Source organism: Spermophilus citellus (genome assembly GCF_964194105.1).
Source record: "Spermophilus citellus genome assembly, chromosome: 1".
Lineage (NCBI taxonomy): Eukaryota > Metazoa > Chordata > Mammalia > Rodentia > Sciuridae > Spermophilus > Spermophilus citellus.
In genome coordinates this window covers 227250352-227270671 of record NC_138182.1, presented here as the reverse complement: position 1 = coordinate 227270671, position 20320 = coordinate 227250352, and the positions used below count along the sequence as shown (strand labels likewise).

At 47.5% G+C, this 20320-nt stretch overlaps 1 protein-coding gene across 3 annotated transcripts; it reads right to left on the bottom strand.

Moving 5' to 3' along the window:
- Nucleotides 1-7298: 7298 nt before the first annotated feature.
- Nucleotides 7299-16922, bottom strand: TMEM171 (transmembrane protein 171; the record flags this gene model as incomplete). 3 transcript variants are annotated; one of them, XM_081302239.1, is made up of 4 exons in its annotated part: nucleotides 16730-16922; nucleotides 13078-13785; nucleotides 9807-9948; nucleotides 7299-7497 (listed from the first exon to the last, which is right to left on the bottom strand). In XM_081302239.1, exons 2-4 carry the CDS (start codon nucleotides 13715-13717, stop codon nucleotides 7299-7301), a joined length of 981 nt encoding a protein of 326 aa, XP_081158365.1. In that variant the 5' UTR covers nucleotides 13718-13785; nucleotides 16730-16922. The 3 variants fall into 3 exon arrangements, with proteins under 3 accessions (XP_081158365.1, XP_081158364.1, XP_081158366.1); XM_081302238.1 differs by lacking the exon at nucleotides 16730-16922 and adding an exon at nucleotides 15863-15999; XM_081302240.1 differs by lacking the exon at nucleotides 16730-16922 and adding an exon at nucleotides 15863-15999 and having other exon boundaries at nucleotides 7299-7494.
- Nucleotides 16923-20320: the final 3398 nt, after the last annotated feature.

Below are 20320 nucleotides of genomic sequence, written 5' to 3'. Positions count from 1 at the left end.
CTTCTTTGGGTGCCTCATTCTTGTTGCATGGTTCCTGATCTCATGCCCTTTCTGCTTTACCCTATAAGCAGAACAGGCTGGAAGGCAGGGAGTTGGACTTCCCAGGTGTGAAGAACCGTCAGAATCCAGGTTAGCAGTGGCAACACAGAGCTTCTCCCTCCCCCTTGATTGTTTATGGGGAACAATCTAAATGTTCATAAATTGGTGGCTGATTAAATATATTATTAGTTACCCCAATATAAAATACCACAAATATTCATATAGCATAGTCTTTTTAAAATTCAGCAGTATTTTGAGGATAAAGAATCTTTTTAGTTAAATGCTATTCAAATAAACTCTTCCCGGATGCTGGCAGCCAGCCAGTCTTCAACGTGGCCAGGTGGGAGACAGGGGTACTGGCTAGAGCTCCACTGCCAGCCAGGCTGGGCTTCCAGCTTTTCTCCGTGTGGACAGGCTCCATGCCTAGTCCAACCCTATCAAGTCCCCTCGCACCATCCGTGCCCTGGGGAAGCTGTCACTGCAGATTTCCTAGCGGACTCCAGGATTTTCCAGAAGGCTCTTTCTCACACAGGATCCTGCTGCAGTCACAGGCTATCTGCCTATCCCACCTCCCGGGCAGAAGGGGCCACACTCTGCGGCCACCATCCACCATGGCTTTTCCTTATCAGTTCCACCAGTGCCTGCTGCTCAAGGTGTTTACAACAGGGGCATCACATATTGAAGTAAATTCTTTCAGGTTGGGGAACCAAAATTGCCTCCCCGATAGCAAAGGACACCCTGCTTCTGGTTTACCTTATGACCTTATACTGACCTTGAAGTCTCCCTTTGAAATCTTGATAAACATGTGGCCCCTCACTATTCTAGCTCCCCTTTAACCTGGAAGGATTCCAGAGAGAGAAGTTTCCAAAGCCAGCAGACGACTGTGGAGAAAGGTGGGGAGACCTTATAGGAGCTGGTCTGCAGTTCCAGTTCCAGACACAAAGTGCATCCCAGGAATGGGCTACTGCGAGAAGCCATCTAGGAGCCTTGTGTGAACTGAGTGACCTTCAAGCCATTAGGCAGGGAAGCCTGGTTTTAGGAACTCCCAGGCCGAATCCATTGGTGGAGAATGCTCAGTTTACATGGACGCCCTGTTTTAGCTCACCGCTCAAGTTCAAGCACAGCCCCGTAAATGGGAGTGACCCGTCAAGAACCAAACAACCTGTTTACTGCACCAAGACTCCTCCCACACTGAAACCTTATTCCTACTGATCCCCTTTGATCTGTACCGCTATAAATAAAGCAAGCACAGGCTTCTTCTTTGTTAGAGCCAGACCCTTCTGGTGGGCTCAACTGGTCCCATCCCTGCTTTAAAACTATTCTTGCCTTTAGTCTGTATTTCTGATATATGACTTTCATAGCTTTTATTTTGCAGCCAGCCCATCCCTCCAATGGATACCCATTCCCTCACCCATGCGGGAGGACATGAGCAACAGGCCAGGATGGGAGAGGGACAGTTACCTGGTCACCCCATATGATGATGCTGACATCCCTTTCCCATGGTCATTCAGGGAGGACACAGTCTTGGAGTCAGGCAGGCCTTGGGGCAGGTGCTGTCTCTGAATCCATGTGTGGGAGCTGTCATGAGTTGTAACCTCTCCAGGACGGCAGGAAGGAGTGCCTGAGACCCAGCAGGAAAACACTTAGCTTGCACCTGTAAGAGGTGAGCTCTGGTCCCACTACAGAGCTGCTAGATTATACTCCTGCTCCACAGAAAAGGCTGAGAGCCCCAGCAACTCCACTGCCCTCCACTCCCCAAGGGAGGAACAGAGTTCCAGAGCCTAGGAGGGGACTCTTGGAGGCAACTTAACACCCAGGGTGAAGGAAGTCTAGTAATTTACCATTACCTGTACATGGAGGGTCCTAGGAGACTAGACAGCCAGGAAAAAGGTTTCTTCCTGGTCGGGGCACGGGGCACAGGAAGACCCAAGATCTCCCAGGCCTCGCTGCCATTCTGGGTCCAGGACAAAGGAGGCAGTCTTCCTCCTCTGTGAAAATCCCTGAGAAGCCATTGGGCCCAGCCAGTGCTGTGAGCAAGAGTCACTCACTAGTTCAAAAGCCTTGAGGTTTGGCCCAGGACAGCAGCAGTGGTTCATGCCCCCCTCACCTCCAGCCTGCCAGCTTCTGGCCCCTTGAGCCGCTGAGCGACCTTGAGAACTCACAGTAGTTCACTGACTGCCCACCCACGGCCCTCCTTCCAGTTTTCTGTCTGCCACCTGCCTACTCGGGGATGAGGTCACACCACGCTCCTGCACTGGCCCCACTCCGGCCCACAGGGCCAGCACACCTCCCCAGCTGAGGTCACTGCACAGGGGCAGAAAGCATTTTCAGTCACATGGTACACCCAGCCAGAATCTCCCCCACAAAGCACTCCTTATTAGGAAAAGCTGCACCCCAGTCCTCCACTTTGTTCCTCTTGGGGTACTTGGACTGGTGGCAGCATGCATGATACTCCAGGAATCCCAGGTATGCAAGACCCCTGGAGGCTTGTGGACCACGGCTGGCAGACCATGCATGGTTCGCCTCCAACAGTCAGCGGGCGTTTCTCCCCGCAGGCCCCCTGCCCCCACAGTGTGCTTCCTGACTTCACCCTCCTCTGGAGACACTCCTACGTCCGAGGCCCAAGGATCAGGGCTTCCTGTTCCAGGGCACAGTTGCAGGACACAGCTGGGCATACTGACCAGAGAAACTCATCCACGCTAGTTCAACAGGGCCTGGGAGGCATGGGTAGGGAGGAGCCCTGGCCGGGGCTGTTTTCATGCTACTTCTCATTTGCAAAACTGGAAGCAATTCCACTGCGACTCAACAAACTTCCATCTCTGCCTGTCTTGACAAGCATCGTCGGTGCTCTGATAGGGCACAGCCTTGGCCTCTTCCAAGATAGAGAAAGCAAAGATAAAACTCCACTTTCCTTAATAAATGACTCCAAGATCTCGGTGGTTGGAAATAGAGGGGGACCACCCATGTGGGAAAGGAGCGGGCCGGTGGCATGTCCCTGGCCATGTTTCCCTACTCCCTGGGGATTCTTGTGAGTCATCAGCAGTGCTGCCAGGAAGACTGGGGAGAGGAGCCTCTGAAGGCCCCCCTCAGCACTGGGACCAGCTTTTACCCACACCCTTCCCTCAAGGTCCCTTTGCCCTGGCTGGGGCTGTAGACAGGACTCTCCAGAAGGCCTAGAGGGCACAACTATTAATCAGGCTACCTCTGCAGTTGGTGCTGTTACCAGATTCTCAGACAGTAAATGTCGATCTGAACTCACTGGATTGGGGAATTGAAGGTTTTCAGCAAGCTTCCTAGGTCATTCTTACCATTATGAAAGTTTGAGAGACACTGCAGGGCCTGCCCCCACCCAACAAAGACCCCACCCAAATGCTAAGTGTGCCCCAAGGGCAGCTCCTTGAAGATCCAAGGAACCACCCATTTTCTCTGCTGATGTCTAAGGCTGCATTCTGAGGGCTAGTTCCGGTAGCCTGTTCCACTCCTTTCCTGAGACCTACCCCAGGATGATAACCCCCTTCAGATGAGCAGACACATCGCCTCAATCCTCAAAACAACACCCCTGATAGTGGCCCAACAGTCATACCCACGTGAGGATTCAGGGAGCCGCCAGGGCTTCCTGCCCTACCCCATTCTCAGGCGACAATCTCAGGTAGAAATTGGATGAATGTCTGCTTGCCTTTCCCCTGGGCTCTCAACCTCCAAACTGCTGCTTGCCTTGATCTGCCCTATTCCTCCTTCACTTTTATGTTGATGAAGAAATACCAAAGAGAACTTACTAGGGAGAATTTGTTTTACCTCAGTAGAGTTGTCTGGTCAGGTTAGTTTTCTTAACTGATCCCAGAGGAGGACAAAGAATTGACGTGAATTCTACAGTGTCTAGAGGTAGCATGGTGGTACTTCGCACCATAGGTAGGTCATCCCACTTGAATTTGCAGACCACATTCCTATTTTATGTAAGGTGGGGACATCAGACTTCCCAACGCCATAAGAAGAAAATCCGGAATACGATTTGAATATTGGTCAACTTTTCATTACTATAATGAAATACCTGAGGCAGGCTGACTTGTAAGGAAAAGAGATTTATTTAGCTCATAGTTTTGGAGGCTGGAAGTCCAACCAGATGGCATAGGCTCTGGCAAGATTCCCCTCCCCACCACTGGATAGCATCAGGCAGGAGCAGGTACCTGTGTGTGTGTCTCTCTGTGTATCTATGTATCTGGTCTCTATCTTCTTATAAAGCCACTGGGATTCTATCACGGGAGTCCACCCTACTGGCCTTATTAAACCTAATCCCTTTCCAAAGGTCCCACCTCTAACCACCTCTAATCTATAGTAGGATTAGTTTCTAGCCTCTTAATATCATTAACACATGACTTTGGGGATTAAACTCCTGCATGAGTTTAGAAGGACAAACCAGTAACAATCTGTAAGATTTCCTGAGCCGATGATAATGTTTGGTGTTCAAAAACAAGCATGTCACATGAAAAGATATTCAATACCATTAGTCATTAAGAAAATGTAAATTAAAACCTCAATGAAGCCCGGCGCAGTGGCACACGCCTGTAATCCCAGTGGCTCAGGAGGCTGAGGTAGGAGGATCACAAGTTCAAAGCCAGCCTCAGCAAAAGCGAGGCACTAAGAAACTCAGTGAGATCCTGTCTCTAAACAAAAATACGAAATAGGGCTGGGGATGTGTCTCAGTGGTAGAATGCCCCTGAGTTCAATCGCTGGTACCCCTCCTCCCCCCAAAAAAGAAGCTCAGTGAAATACTATCTCAAATAAGAAAAATGTGTTTGTAAGGATCAGAAAAACTGGAGGGGCTGGAGCTGGGGCTCAGTGGTGGTGCGCTTATCTAGCATGTGTGAGGCACTGGGTTTGATCCTCAGCACCACATAAAATAAACAAAATAAAATAAAGCTATTCTGTCCATCTATAACTCTAAAAAAATTTTTTTAAAAAAAGAAAAACTGGAATTCTCATACATTGTGATAGGAATGTAAAAGGGTGTACCACTGTGGAAAACCCTTTAGGGGTTCCTCAAAAACTACAATACAAAGTTGGAAAATAACCCAGCAATTCCATTCCTAAATACATACCCTACAAAGAATTGGAAATAGGCACTCCAACAAATACTTGCACACAAATGCTCACACCTGCACTATTCACAATGGCCAAAATGTAGACACAACCCAGATGTCCATCAATGGATGAATGGGTGCACAAATTGTTGTATATACATACCATGGAATATCACTTGGCCATGAAAAGGAACAGAGTACTGATGTGTGCTACAACATGGAACAACCTTGAAAACATGATAGAAGAAAGTAGACATAAAATGTCACATATTGTAAGAGTCCACTGATGTGAAATATCCAGAGGCTGGAGGTAGGGTGTGAAAGGGGAGAAGGCGGACTGACTGACCAGCTTGGAGGGTTTTTTTTAGGGTGGATAAAAATGTTTTGGATTAGGGGAGGTGGCAGTTCACACAACATCATGAATGTACTAAATGTTCACGCACACACGGAGTGAGGATACAATGGTCAATTTGGTTTTGCAAGTTTTACCTCAATATAAAAAGGAAAGTTAACACATCTGCAAGTGGGTTCTCAGAAGCTGTCACCCTCCACCAGAACCTTGGTGAGCAAAGACCGAATCTCCTGGGATAGCATGCATCACCCAGCTGTGCCGTGCGTGTGGTTTCAGTACAGTAAACATCTGCACACCCCAGGCCCCTTTCACTGCTGGGAAGTTCATGGACTCTGGCTTCAGGCCTCCCTTTGCTGAATAGCACAACCCACTAAGGGAGGCAGATAGACTTCTCTAACCAGAAGGTCAAATTTATTCCTACACATTTCTAACTGCTTGAGTTTATTGTCGTGTAAAATGCCCTTGATTTTGAGCCATTATAAAGACTCTTGATTATTTAAGAAAGCTCATAAATGTTTAAAAGTAACTCTGCCTAGAAGTTTCAGCTTGGTCGTTTTAAACAAATAACAGCAGAAGGAAGTAGTTCTAATCCACTGTTTGTTCTAATTTTAAAATGTGAATAATTAACCTTCCAGCAGCAAGAGAGAGAAAAAAAAGCAAAGTTTAAGAGCAGTTCAATCCAATAAATGTCCAATTTAAAAATAGATTAGGACTGCTGGTACAGAAGGCCATCCTGATTTATTGCTGTGGCAATTTACATGAAACAAGTCATTACTTCAGTTAAACTGGGATAGCATTGATGCCCTTGAACTCTGTTCTCAGGCACTTATGTGCTGGATCATGCTACCTTGTGGGAATTGTGGATTGTGGAAAGCCCTGAAAAGTTGATATTTTTGCTACATCCAATTTTACTACCCCCCCCCAAAAAAAAAGGTTAAATTATTACAGATTTCTTATTCTACAAATCAGTTTCTCTCAGGTAGAAATACTGAGTCATTAATTCTTAAGGACTATATCTAGAATTAATAAATACATATCCCCATACCCACCTCTGTTTTTAAAAAGTTTTGTTTAGCCGTGTCCTTATAATAGAAGCCTATGATTCGGACCATTTTGTACCAGGATATCACTATGGAGAAAGGCAAATCCTTCCTGGAATCCGCGAGGAAACTAGTTGCCAAACTACCCCACGTAGAAGAAATTTCACTGTTGGAAACTCCAGGGTATCAATGTGCTTATGACCAACCTGTGTAAAGTCTCCCTAAAGAAAGGAGGCATGAGAAGAGGGGGAAGGAGAAAGAGGAGCAGGAGAGGCAAGGGAGAAGGAGGAGAAGAAATTAGGAGAGACATTTTGTTTCTCCGTTCCAGAAGCAAGTAACACTGGAGACCCCGTGGAGCAAGCTAAACATTAACAACTGCCTCTGGTTGGTCTTTGGCAACAGGACTAGTGGCAGGAGCCTGGCTTTCAGAAGCCAGCAAGATGGGTTCAAAGCCTGACCTCACCATTTAAAAGCTGTGTGATCCTGAAGAAATTCGTTACCCTCTCTAAGCCTTTCTTTATCTACCAATAAAAATAATCGCACCTGTCTCCCAGAGTTGTCGATCTAAATGAGAAAACCGTCTCAAGTGCCTGGCGGGAGGGCACCATACCTCTCCTGCTGCCTAAAGCACCAACAACTGGAATCTGAACTGGAAGCTGATTACTCCTGTTGATGTTATATCAGGAAAATGAGGACACAGTCAATGCTATTGTCTTTTTTTGGTTTTTTATTAAAAAAAAAACAAATTAAATAAAATAATGATTCATTATATATAAAACCGCACTGAGTTCACGGTGGGGAAGACTCTGAAGATGGAGACAAGGATGTGTTTGGGGCGTGTTCTTTTTCTTCATATCTAGGAGGCGGTTCCGATGAGGGATGAGGAGTGTGGGAGAAGTTGGAGCGGGCAGGCGGCCCAGAGATGGTGTACACGAACTCTCGTGGTCTCTCAGGGGCCTGGCCCTGGCTCTCAGGAGCTGGGGTTCTGCTGAGAAGAAAGAGACCGTGTTGCTAACACAACAACACCCTTAAGTACTAGGTTCCTGTCGATGTTTCATGACATGCATTTGGCAGTGGCGGCAGGGGTCTAAGGAGTCATTTCTCCCACATCTACTTTTTATAGATCTGTTTGGATTCCTCAACTCCTCACTTTTCTTAGAGCTGCCTATAACATTCAGACAGCCTCCTTCCTCCTGCCATCCTCCTTGTCACAGAAGAGGCCCTGAAGAGGAAGGCAGAGGGCCGGTTGGGGGTCTGGATCTCCTCTGAGTTACTGTCCTTTGGTATTTTGTCGTGGGAGCCAGTAGACAAACTTATGCACATAGAAAATTATAAATGAAGCCATAGGCTTGAAGGGAGACAGAGAGGCACACTGGTTAATGGACCTGGGCTGGAATCCCACTCCGCTATGTTCTGGTTATTTAACCCTATCTGTAAATTGGGGTTGATATCGGTGCCTTCTTCCCAGGGTGGTTGTGAGAATCACATTAAGTAATGCAAGAAAATCCAGACCTGGGACTCAAGACATTACAGCAGCGGCAGTGGCTTAGTATTAATATTTTATTTATCTTTTTTTTTTTTCTGCCAGTGCTGGGGATGGAGCCCAGGACCTAGTGCCTGCTAGGCAAGCACTCTATCACTGAGCCATATCCCCAGCCCAGTAGTGGTTTCCTTTAAGTCACTAAATACTGATTTTATGGTTTTGGAAAGTTTGTCACTGAAGGAAAAAAAATGCAAACTTCATTATCAGTACTGTCCAACTGGCCAGCCCTAACCTGCCTTTCTCCATGCAGGGCAACTCCTGCATTCACCTCCCAGTCCCCGCTCACCACCTGTGAAGCTCCAAGGCCTCCTCCCCGATCCTGTCCAGTCACCTCATTCCCTTTCTCATCAGATAGCCTGCCCCCTCCTTTTGTAAAACAAAGGATCCCCACACAACCTTGCTCTCTCCAGGATCTGGAGGCAAGGCGGATGTCCACTGACTGTCCTCTCCAGGGCCAAACACCTGGGTCTGCTCTATCTGGGTGGTGGGGTCTGGGAGCTGTTCACTTCCCAGGATGCACCCTCAAGGCAAGGAGGTAGAACACTGCCTTAAACAGAATGAGAAGGCAGGGCAGCACCTGTCCCCAGCCCTGGTCACCAGGTCCTTTGACTCTTGCTCCTCCACCCGCTCAAAAACGTACATCATCTCATTCTCCTGACCACAGATCTCTGAGTCCTGCCCCAGCCTTTCACTTGGCTTGGACATTTCCAGCAACGCTTCCTCCTTTCCTGCTCCCTGACCTCCCCTTTGGACAGTAGCACCAGTGCTTTCTCCAGCCCTGCTCCCTGAGTGCTGCACAGCCGGGGTCTGCACCAGCCCTCCTCTGCCTGGGAATTCCCAGAACCCCTTCCTGGCACGGGTTCCCCTCCCACCCAGTGTCCGCTGGCCTTTCACTCTTGGCCTCCTCCTTTCAGCAACCTCTTTGCAGTTCCTTCTCTAGCACCTCCCTTTTCTCCAGGGGCCTGGCCTTGTCTACTCTTCCTCAAAGGCCCACGCTCACTATCCCCCCACCACCAACCAGCCCACCTCTGGCTCTCCAGAAGCCTGTCTCCATATCCTTCACCCTCAGGGATCTCTCTACTGGAGATCATTATCTCCCCCTCCTCAATGTCAGCCCATCCCTCTCACACTGTTCCAGACTCCTGCTGCCTCAGGTCCATCCCATTTGAGTGGGACTCCCCCCGGTCCTGTGTGAGGTAGGATGTGGATCTGACATTTCTCTCCATCAGTCATAAGGCTCTGAGGCTCAGGGAAGGACTGCACCCAGAGGGAGGGGCACCACTGGGTCAGGTCAGGGTGCAGGCTGATTTAATCAGTTACCCAAGCACCTCCATTAGAATACTAAAACTCTATACCTGTTGGGGATCCCTAGGGCCCCTGACCTCCCCATAATCTAGGGCCCCTGAGTCTCCCCACAATCTAAAACCATGGAGACTAAAAAGAGCAGTCCCTGGTATTCATTTCTCCTCAGGATGGGAGAGTTATTAGACACTTTGGGGACAGCCCCTGCTAGGAGCACAGGAAGATGCCCTAAGATGGTGTCATATTAACCTCTTTTAACATATTTAACTTAGGTGCTGCCCAAAATTTCCTGAAAGGCAGTATTTATGCCAAGGCAACAATACTGACATGCCATCAGCAAAAAGATGCTCAACACACTATTCACTCTACAGCCCAAACCTTAAAGTTAGACCAGTCTGAATTCAGGTCTCGGCCTGTGAGGTTACACGCCAAGATCAAATGGCAAGTCTTACCCATCATTAAAAAGGCTGTAATAAGAAGGCGGGCTTTCAGTTGGAAGCAAGCTGTTTGCCCCAGGACTTCGAGTTCCTGCAGAAGCTGAAGACTCAGGAAAGTAAGGTGGCGGAGGGGGTGGGAATATTATCACAGAGTCACCTGAGGAAACACAATATTTGTTTGAAGACAGAGAAAACAAGTTAGCAAGAGCAAAATCAACTAATTCTATACTTTGTCCATTTATATACAGCAAAAGATCAAAACACCTGCTGGTTACTCCAGAACTAAAAGGTAGGCCTGTGGGATCCATATATAAAGTGAAACAGGTTAGCAGGGCCAGGGTGGGGCTGGGTAGGGAAAGGGACTGGAGTTACTGTTTAATGGGTACAGAGTTTCTGTTTGAGATAATGGCAAAGTTCAAAGTTCTGGAAATTGATGGTGATGATGGTTGTACAATACTGTGAATGTACTTAACATCACTGAATTGTGTATTTAAAAACTGTTAAAAGAGTAAATATTTTTACATTTTACCACACTTTGTTTCTTTGACTTTATTTTCAAAGTGGGCCTGTATTTCAGAGCCCAGAGTGCTCACCACTGCAGGTTGGGCATGGCTTCTGTTTCACAGCAAACTTGAGCTAAAAGATTTGTGTGAGGCATTTGTTAACAAGCTCCCTCCCCTCCCTGGGGGTGTCTACTGCTGGTAAAACTTTTCTCATTTTCAATGGATCGTTTTAATTAATCAAAAGTTGGGTAAAGGGCCAAGTTCCTCAACTTAGTTTCAGCCTTGGAACAAATGACAATAAACCGTTTTCTTCCCATTACTGAATTCATCAAAATTTCACCTAAGCGGTATGGATAAAGGTCAAACTCAAAGAAAAGTTTGTATTTTGTATTTCTATGGCCACTGTTCACTCTAGAATACATACATCCCCATGTTTTGAGAAAGAGAAACTAGGGACCAAGAAAGTGCTAATTTGCATTTGAATTCCAATACCTTCAAATTTCAATGCACATCACCACAGGAATTACCCAGAACATTCTAGATGTGTGGCAGTGCCACCATCAGAGGTCAGATGAAGACCTCTAGTCAACTGGCAAAACCAAAGCAAAATAAAAGAGAGAACTTTATTTCCTTGTAGGGAAAAGACTTGTTTGCACGGGCAGGAAATCAGTGTGTACTGGTATTGATACAGGACTCTTTAAAAGCTATGTGGGTCCCATTTGCCAATGACCAGCCCAACATGGCCCTAAACAAGCTCTCCTCCTGCTGAGAAAACAGGAAGGAGAACTAGAGGAGACCATGTATGTCCAGTGGTTACAGCAGGGCCAGGCAGAGAGCAAACTCAGGTCTAATACCCAGCAAAGGGCTTCCTTCCCTCTCGCAGGCCAAGGGCACTTATTTGCCTGATGAAGAAACACACCCAACTGGCAAGCCGTACCCTGGTGCCTAGATCACTTCCCCAGAGGTGATTTACCCTTTTAAAAATGCATTAACTCTATCTCTATTTCTGCAAGGAGATGGTAATTGGAATTGAAATATATACTGCTAATCTCAACTTGATAAAGTGTCAGGGCTCTCTTGGGATTCTCATTTAATTTTTTAGAAGGTCTTGATGGGTCACCAATTGGGATTCAGGGATCACTTTAATTACACAAAGCAGAATAAAAGACCTGTGAAGCAAGCCTCGGGGCAGGCCATCACCTGTCAAAAACAAACAAGGAAATGCTCAGAGTAGCCTATTATCTCCAAGGATGTCCATCCCAGTGTCAGTTAGCTCTGCCACCCACACCTTGCAACCTGTGCTCCTTGGAAAGAGGCCTCACCCTTGGGGTTCGCCTTCCTCCAGGCTTTCAGAACTTGATGTCCTCTGTGAGGTCACAGCAAACACCTCTGGAGGGAAGCAGGGCCATTTCTTAACCTGCTCCTGAGTTTAGGATCTAGCACTGAGAGTGTCCATGGTAGACATAGCAGCTAAGATATAAACTCTCTCCCTAGCCTCCAAGGAGAAAAACTAGAGTGGAGATGCCAGTTTCACAGGCTTAATGGGGCATACAGAGTTAAGTAGAAAAGATCTTGATCGATGTAGTGACTTCGGGACAAGGACACACGACTCGAGAGCATCACCTACTTCTCTGTTCCTTGCACAGACCCAATTCTAGCCATCAGGTGGGAGCCTGGACCTAGAAACTCCCCTGCTAGCAAACCCAAAATCTCCCAAGTAGGGAATTATAGCATCCAATGAATGAATTTACTTGTACCCTGGTGGGTTCCTCAAAAAAGCTGAGAACATCTATAACACCAGGGAACCCCTTTTCTCATATAATAACTCTAGTGCCAAAGCTGTAGCTTCAGAGTTTTAACCTTTTAAAAGCAAGAGATTATCAAAAATAATAAAAATTTGACATGAGCAACCATGTGGTTTTCCTCAGTTGTATGAAATTGAGCTCAAAAGTACTGATATTTGCTCTGGGTGGGGGGGGGGCGACACTGAAAATAGTAATCCACCTCTTCTTCAAAACCCAGGAGACCCAAAAGGAACTTTTAGGCATTGTGGGAGAAAGAAGTACCGTCATATTTCATCTCAGTCTGTCATTGACAGCCTTGAATCAACAGCCACTCTGATATGAGCAAACCTTGCCCCAAGCCCACAGTCAAGGATGAAGTTACAGAAAGTAAATAACAATATGGGAACCAGTACAGAGAGTCCCCTTAAAACATTCTAACATACTTAGGACAGAACTGGACTCCTGGAATGTTAGTGCTGGAAGGAGTCTTAGAAATGTGGTGCTAATTTTATAGATATACAAATTAAGGCAGGAGAGGTTACAGGACCTATCAAGGATAGTCAGCCAGCCACAGCCAGGGAGGAGAACCCAAGGATTGGTTCACAGTTGATAGTACTATATGGTCTCAGCAGGAGAATAACAGGGGAAATGGAGGTAACTTGGTGGGTCCCTAAGGTAGACAGAGGTTTTTCTCACCTTCCTCTTAATCTTCTCTGTGCCCTCAGTCAAGTTCATTACTTAGTCTCCCAATGCTTTTGCTAAATAACAGTCATTGGGGAGAAATGATGTTAACAAGGATTCCTACAGGGGTCACCACAGCAGTGACATTGTGTATGTTTGCATGTTTTTTTTGTGTGTGTGTGTGTGTGCACGCATGTACGTACACAACGTGTGAGAAAGAAGAAGAAAATATGTAGACCAGACTTGAGGGTAGCCCCGTGAAGCCTTAAATCAACAGCCACTCTAGCATGAGCAAGTGCCCGAATGACAGCCACTCACCTACAGTGACCTGGACAGGCTCCATATTGTGGGAGTGTCCCTCTTCGCTTTCAGAGGCATCCTGGCTCACACTCAAGTTGTTTCTCTTCTTGATGTGGGCAACCACAAAAAAACACAATCCCACAAGCACAATCAAAGGCCCCATGATCTGCAGAGAAAGGAACCCACAGATTGGAGGCTCCATGCTGGCAGTTTCTGTCTGGTTCAGTGATTCCGACACCCAGTCTGAGCTACATCCAGGGACCCAAATGCCCAGTATGCTGATGAGCATGCCACTTGTCAAGAACAGAAACCCAAAGATAAGGCACTGGGCAAACTGGCGGCTCTCTCCACAGATGAAGGCTTGGTTTGGGTCTGCCTGGTCGCCTTGTCGCCGCCCCTGCAGGAACTGAAGTCGTGCCCTGGAGCGGGCCAGAATCACAGCCCCAAGCCCAATCACAGCACATGAAGGCCCGGCGATCTTCAGTACCATGCTGCAGTCTGAGAGGGATTCATTTTGGCAGGCCTGGTACCCAAAGATGGAAAGCAAGACTCCCACACATAGCAGGACGGCGCCCAAGACAAAGAGGAAGAAAATGAGCTTGCTGACATGCCTGTCCTGCTGGTCCCCTTCTGGCTCAGCCGTTGCTGTTGAAGACATGACCAGGAAAGGCCCCTTCCCTGAGGTGACGTGGGATGTGTTTCCTTCCCCTCGGTGCCTTCAGAGCTCTGCAAACATTAAAAAAATGCTTGATTAAAGTAGGTCCAGGTGTTACTAACCAACCCTGTTCTTCACTGGCCATCCCAGAAATCACAGGAGGTAGAACTTCATACAACTGTTACACAGTGCCACATCGAGTTGGTTGATGAATCAGAATGGCATCCAGAAACTCATGAATGTGTGATTTTATGAAGATGGTCAAAAAAAGGAAATCCAATTACCATGCATCTGAGATAAGAGTATGTTTTTTTAAAAAAATAAAATAAGTGGGTGTGGCTTTTCCTGTTCTGAGTCTTACAAATTCACTTCCCTCAAAGCAAAAAACAATGGGGAGCGAGGGAAGAACCACTGGGATTATTTCTGATTTACAGAGGCCCCATATTTCATCATAGCTGCTCTGAGAATTTCCAAGTCAGTAAGTTTTTGTTTGGTAACTAACTTTCCATTTCCTGTTTCGAGCTTGGGCAGCTTTCCATTTCATGCTTTATTCTAAGACTGTATCTACAGAAGACCCAAGTCCAGCAGTTTTAAGAGAATGGAACGACTGTTCAGGAATACACTGGGGTTGAGAACTTTGAAGTTAATTCTGTCAAAATGTGGTTCTTGGGCTCCCAAGAGACACCTACTAGGGCTGCACTGCCCCTACACACACACACACACACACACACACACACACACACATACACACACAGTTGCAAGGGGCCTGGATAAGCCCAGAGAGTCTGGCACAGCAAGTCAAGTGGAGCCCCATCTCCAAGGTAACCTAAGGCAGGTGTTCTCACCCTCCTCCCCAGTGCCACCCACTTCCACAGAGGTTTGGACTCTGAAAAAATAAGTGGCTGATAAAATTACATTACAAAGCACGAAAGTCCAACAGAACTTGATTTTAAAAGACTATTATGGAACCAAGTGAGAAGCACCTTTCACAGAATCACCCAAGTCCTGCATTCACTTCACCAAGTAGTTGTTCAAGAGTTGTTTAGTTTATGCAGAACTGACTCTATCATCCAGTAATCTTGTCTTGCTCCAATGAATGGGAGTAAGGGCACTATGTGGGGCACTGGCAAAGACAATACAAAGTCATGAAGTCACTTGTCCAAAAAAGAAAACCTGCAAAATAATTTTGTGTCACTCATATCCATGGCCACATGAAGTTCAAGACTGAGGCTCTAAACCCAAGACAGTCTTGACAACCAAAATTGTGTCAAAGGATAGTTTAGGTAATGAAAGCTAACAGGTGATCACATATCAGGAAGCACTTTTCCAGGAAAAAATGCGATAGAATCAGAAGGAAGTCAAAGAAAAGAGGAAATATAGGAGAGAAATAAGCTTTCACCAAACTGGGAAATACTATTATTTTATGAAGTTGCTATGAAGCCAAGAGAAAGATCTAAAGAAAGCATTACACTATTTTATAAACAACCTCTTGCTGGTTTCAGAGATAAGGGTGATTATCAGCTAAAAAGTCCTATCAGGAGCTCCTTGTCTACTTGGTATCTTCGGCTTTGCAGTGAGTCATAAGGTTTCAACAGTATTAAGGCAAATTCCCGAACACTAACAAAATAAAAAATAGAAGAAACTCAAAACCGATTCCCCCCCACCCCACCCCAGACTAGAAGAATAAATACCTGGCATGAATGTTACTCCCTGATCCAAAAGTGTGGGGTAGTCTCAGTGCCTCCACTTTTCCCTACAGATCAAACAGGCACACAGGGGCATCCATACTAATAAAAAAAAAATTAGACCTTTTCCAAATACCAACCTGATTTCAAATTCCCATCCCACAAACCAAATCTGCCTCCCCACAACACTCCTATAGGTTTTCCAGAAGACATTTCCAAACCAGCAGCATCTCTCCACGTCCAAAGTTCTGGTGCGTAAAGAGAGCTAAAGAGAGGCAACTGCCTTTTGGTGGGAAACACTTTTGTGGGCTTTAGCGGAGCTTGGAGCGCAACCAACAACCGGAGTGGCACGGATCCCAGGGGCGCAGGTTTAGTGCAGTCCTGCGCGTCTCCGCGCTGCCGCCCTCCCAGCGCCCATCCCGCTGCCTCCTAAGCGCAGGCGCCGCGGGCCCGGGCAGCTTACCTGAGGCTGTGTGCTGCTGCGCTCGGCCGCGACGCGCCGCTGTGGGCACCAGGCTGGGCGCGGCGTCCGCCTCCCCACGCGGTCTCCGCGGCGTCGGCCACCCGCACACCCAGTTGCGCGTCCAGGCGCTGAGGGCGGGCCGCCACCGTATGGAGAGAGGAGGCGGTGCCGGGCGGACGCAGCGGCCGAGGCAAAGCAGGACAGGCCGGCAGGAGCTGGCCGCCACCAGGTGCTGCCCTTCGGGGGCTAAGGAGAACCTCGCGAGGAAGCGGAGAGCCAGGGGCTGCTTGGGCTGGCAGACTTGGCCGCTTTCGCACGCGTGACAGTGTACGCGGAGAAGTCGGGGGGAAATGGGAAGGCTCAACGACCCGTGGCCCGCACGCCAGGCTGCAGCGCCCGCGAGCTGAGTCTCCCCAGTCTGCCCGATCTTCACGCTGCGCTGCTTGGGACGAAAAGCGGGCTACTGGAAGGGGAGCCGGTCCTTTTCAAGCCCTGGGGCGCTGAATCCCTGGGAGGGCTGAGTGCAGCGGATCCCAGAGCGAAAGAGAAAGCCTCAGCCCCCTCTCGGGCGTGGTCGCGGCCTTGGCACAATGGGTCCCTCGGGTTCCCTCTGCCACAGCCGAGGCCACCGCACGGTCTAGGGCGATTACACCCAGTAGCCGTGTGGACCTCCTGCTGCTCCTGAGACCTTGACTGGGTAACCGCAGCAAGAACCTAATTGTGAGCTCCTTATGAATAGGACATGGAGATACCAGGGTCCCATTCGAATGAGACTTCAGCCATTCAGGCCTGAAGTCCTATCTCTGAGAGTCAAGTAGCCTCTCGGCAGGCCCTGTGCTGGGTCACCTCTGTCCCTTGGGCACTCACATGTATGCACACAGCCCTTCTTTGCCATAGAGCCCCCTTCCTGGTCCTCTGCCTCTAATGAACTGCCGGAATTAAACTGGTAACTTTCCCTGCCCTTGAACCGGGAGTTTCAGGATGGGTTTGCTAATCCCCGTGCTATTTGTAACCTGTCCGATGACATGTGACACGGATCCAACTGTGCTAGTTTCCACACCAGAGGTCAAAGAGCTGTGGAAGGTGAGTCAAATGTTCTCGGCCCAAACACCGAGGCGCCTGAGCCCCAGGGACTTCCCCACCCTTGCTTTTTCTCTCTAGCTTCCTGTCCACTTTTTGAGATCCCATGCAGCGCTGAGGCTCACTGGATTAACCTTTTTATTGCCTACCTGATACAGCAAGTTATTACTGCGGGTGAAGTGTGAATTGGATCTAGCTAATTACCAGGGGTAAGGAGAGACTCGTGAAGAACAGGTCAGAGGTGGGTACAGAGGGAGAGGTGGTTACCTAGGCTTTGGGGTTCCAGGGATCAGATAAGTGAGATGTGGGCTCACTGGGGAGGCAATACTGGACAAGTTCCAGCCACAGAAGTGGTGGGACACTTGCCTAGAGGGCCACATGTGGACTTTGTCAGAGTCAGGGAGTCCTGACCACTGTGAATCCCTGCCATAACTAAATAACAACCACCACTGATATTAGCATAATGAACAATACTGGCATTCAACACTCCTGACTCTGAGCAGGTTCTGCACTTTGTCTGCAGCCCAGAGTGCGTTATTATGTCTCCAGTAACTCAGAAAGCTGGAGCAAGAAAGGGAACAGGGAAAGCTAGAAAACCAGTCATTTTCCAGTTGAGGAAAAGAGGTCCAAATAAGGAGGAGGAAAAAAAAAGTGCCCCTGAACAGCTGGTCAACGTGGAGCAAGGACCTGAGCCAGATGCACTGACTTTAGTGTCCCTCCCTGGGTTCACCTGGTGTCCAGAGGACAAACAATATTGTGAATTCAAAAAATAGTTTTTTATTACATTGTTTGGTGATGCCAGGTGGGGGATCATATGGATCATTATAACAATGAAAGCACTGTTATCTCAAGGACATTGCAGTCATCCATATCTGGGGTGGAGATATCCTGGTCAAAGTATCAAGATACACCACCTTCTGGAAGATCAGCAAGATCTACCCAGCTAATGAGCAGAGAGCCCCAATAGCAATTGCACAATATCAGCAGGCACTGGGCTTTCTAAGAACTCAGGCCCACATTATAAGATTTGTCTCAGGCTGGCTCACAACTCTTCATCACACAAGAGGGCTTCCATTCCCTTTCCCTACTCATTCTTCCCTTCTCCCTTATTTGAAAGTCAATCTGTGGTCAAGTCCTGTGCAGACCTGTAAGAAGCCTGTTGATACAGCTGCCCCTCTGGTGCCACATGACTGCGGGCTCGCCACCCATGACAAACTTCAGCGTCCTGGCACCAAGGACAATCAGATTAGCCTCCTGTTGAGATATCTGCTGCTTGGATTGCTTGGGTCTTGTGGAACTCATTTTGGCTAAATTAAACTCCTTGAAAACTGATCATCAGTCAAAAATGAAGGACGCGCCCACCAGGCTTCAAAGTGCCTGTCTTCATAGTAGACATAGTCTTAGGAAAGAGTCTGGGAGACTTTGTCACTCCCCCCAAACAGGGGATCTTCCCTAGCCCGTGTGGCAGTGAGAAAAGATAAGCCCAGACAATCCTTTGAAAAATGGCATCAGGTCAAGGTTTAAAAATTGGATGAGCCTCAAATTCCATCAGCGAAAACAGGGGGATGAAGTGGATACCTGCATTCATTTATTCATTCAGCAAATATTTATTGAATGCTTATCATGTACCAATAAGGAAGACAGACAAAACTCTTTGCCCTTAGGAATTTAAGAGTATTTCAATGAGGAAAAGACAATAAAATATGTAAATGGAACAGAGTGTTCCGAGACTTTAGGAAGCACTAAATCAGAGAAGAGGGCTGGGGAGGGCTGCGGTATTCCAGCTGAAACAGAGTAGGTACGGAAGGCATCTCTGCAGAGGTGACACAACGCTGCAGCAAAAGATTGAAGGGAATGAGGAAGCAAGGTATTATCTAATACTGCGTAACAAATTACCCCCAAACTTAGAAGCTTAGAACAACAAAGACTTATTATCTCTCACAGTTTCTGAGGGTCAGGAATGTGGGAGTGGCTTATCAGGTGTGTGCAGGTGTGACTGGGGCTGGATGATCTGCTTCCAGGTGGCTATTGATAGGAGGCCTCATTTTCTCACCACACACCTCTCCACAGAGTTACCAGAAGGTTCCTTCTGAGGTGGTAAGTAGCTTTCTCTAGTGTGAGCCATCCAAGGCTCCTGCACCTTTTATGATGTGGCCTCTGAAACCCCACACTAACAAGTCTGCTTTAGTCTAGCCCTTAGGACTCAGCCATTAAGTCAGGGGGAGAAGGATTAGGCTCCACTTTTAGAGGAAAGAGTACCAAAAATTTGTAAATGTGTTTTATGATATTTGAGAGAAAGAAAGAGTACTTGAGGTCAAGATAACAGCAAGTGCAAAGGCCCTGAAATAGGAGCACGTGTATTCGCTTATTCAAAGAAGAGTAAGAAGGCCAGGCATAGTGTTGCACACCTGTAGCTCCAGTGACTTGGAATGTTGAGGTAGGAGGAGCAAAAGTTCAAGGCCAGACTTGGCTGCTTAGCAAAAACGTGTCTCAAAATAAAAAATAAAAAGGGCTGGGAATGTAGCTTAGTTAGAGTGCTGCTGGGTTCAATCCCCAGTAACTCACACCACACACACACACACACCACACACACAAAGAACAAGAACAAGAGGCCAGCCTGGTATGGTGGCACATGCCTATAATCCCAAGGACTCTCAAGGCTGAAGCAGGAGGATTGCAAGTTCAAAGCCAGCCTCAGCAACTTAGTGAGGCCCTCAGCTACTTACGAGACCCTGTCTCAAAATAAAAATTGAAAGGGGCTGGGGAAGGTGAAAGAGAAGGAGAAGAAGAAAACAAGAGGCCAGGTGGTGGATATAGGTTTGCAAAGGAGTAAAAAGTAGGAAAGGAAAGGTGTATATGATGCCAAATGCACCAGGTTGGGCAGGGCCTTGGCAGTTGTTATATATATTGTGAATACATGGTGGGGGCTTTAGGTGGTTTGTAAGCTGAGTATGTTGTGATATGACAATGACTATGTCGACGACGATGACGACAACTTTGAAGATAGTGTCTCAATGCACTGCCCAGGTTGCTCTCAAACTCCTGGGCTCAAGTGATTCTCCTGCCTCAGCCTCCCCCGTAGCCAGAACTACTAATTTATTTTTTTTAAAGAAATTGATGACTGGCCCAGTGAGAATAGCCCAAGGAAGAGGAAAAGTTAGTAGGAGCCTGGTTTGGAAGCTTTCAAACGCCCTGCAGCTTGTGTTTGAAGACAATTAAAGTGATTAGACTGTGGATGGACCTTGAAGATGGACTCAGTAGGATTTTCCATGGACTGGATGTGGTTTTGATTCCGAGGTTTGGGAAGGATGGTTCTGGCATTAAGCAGGATGGGTAAGGCTGGGAGGAGAACAAGGCGGAGGGGAAGCTGCAGGGTTT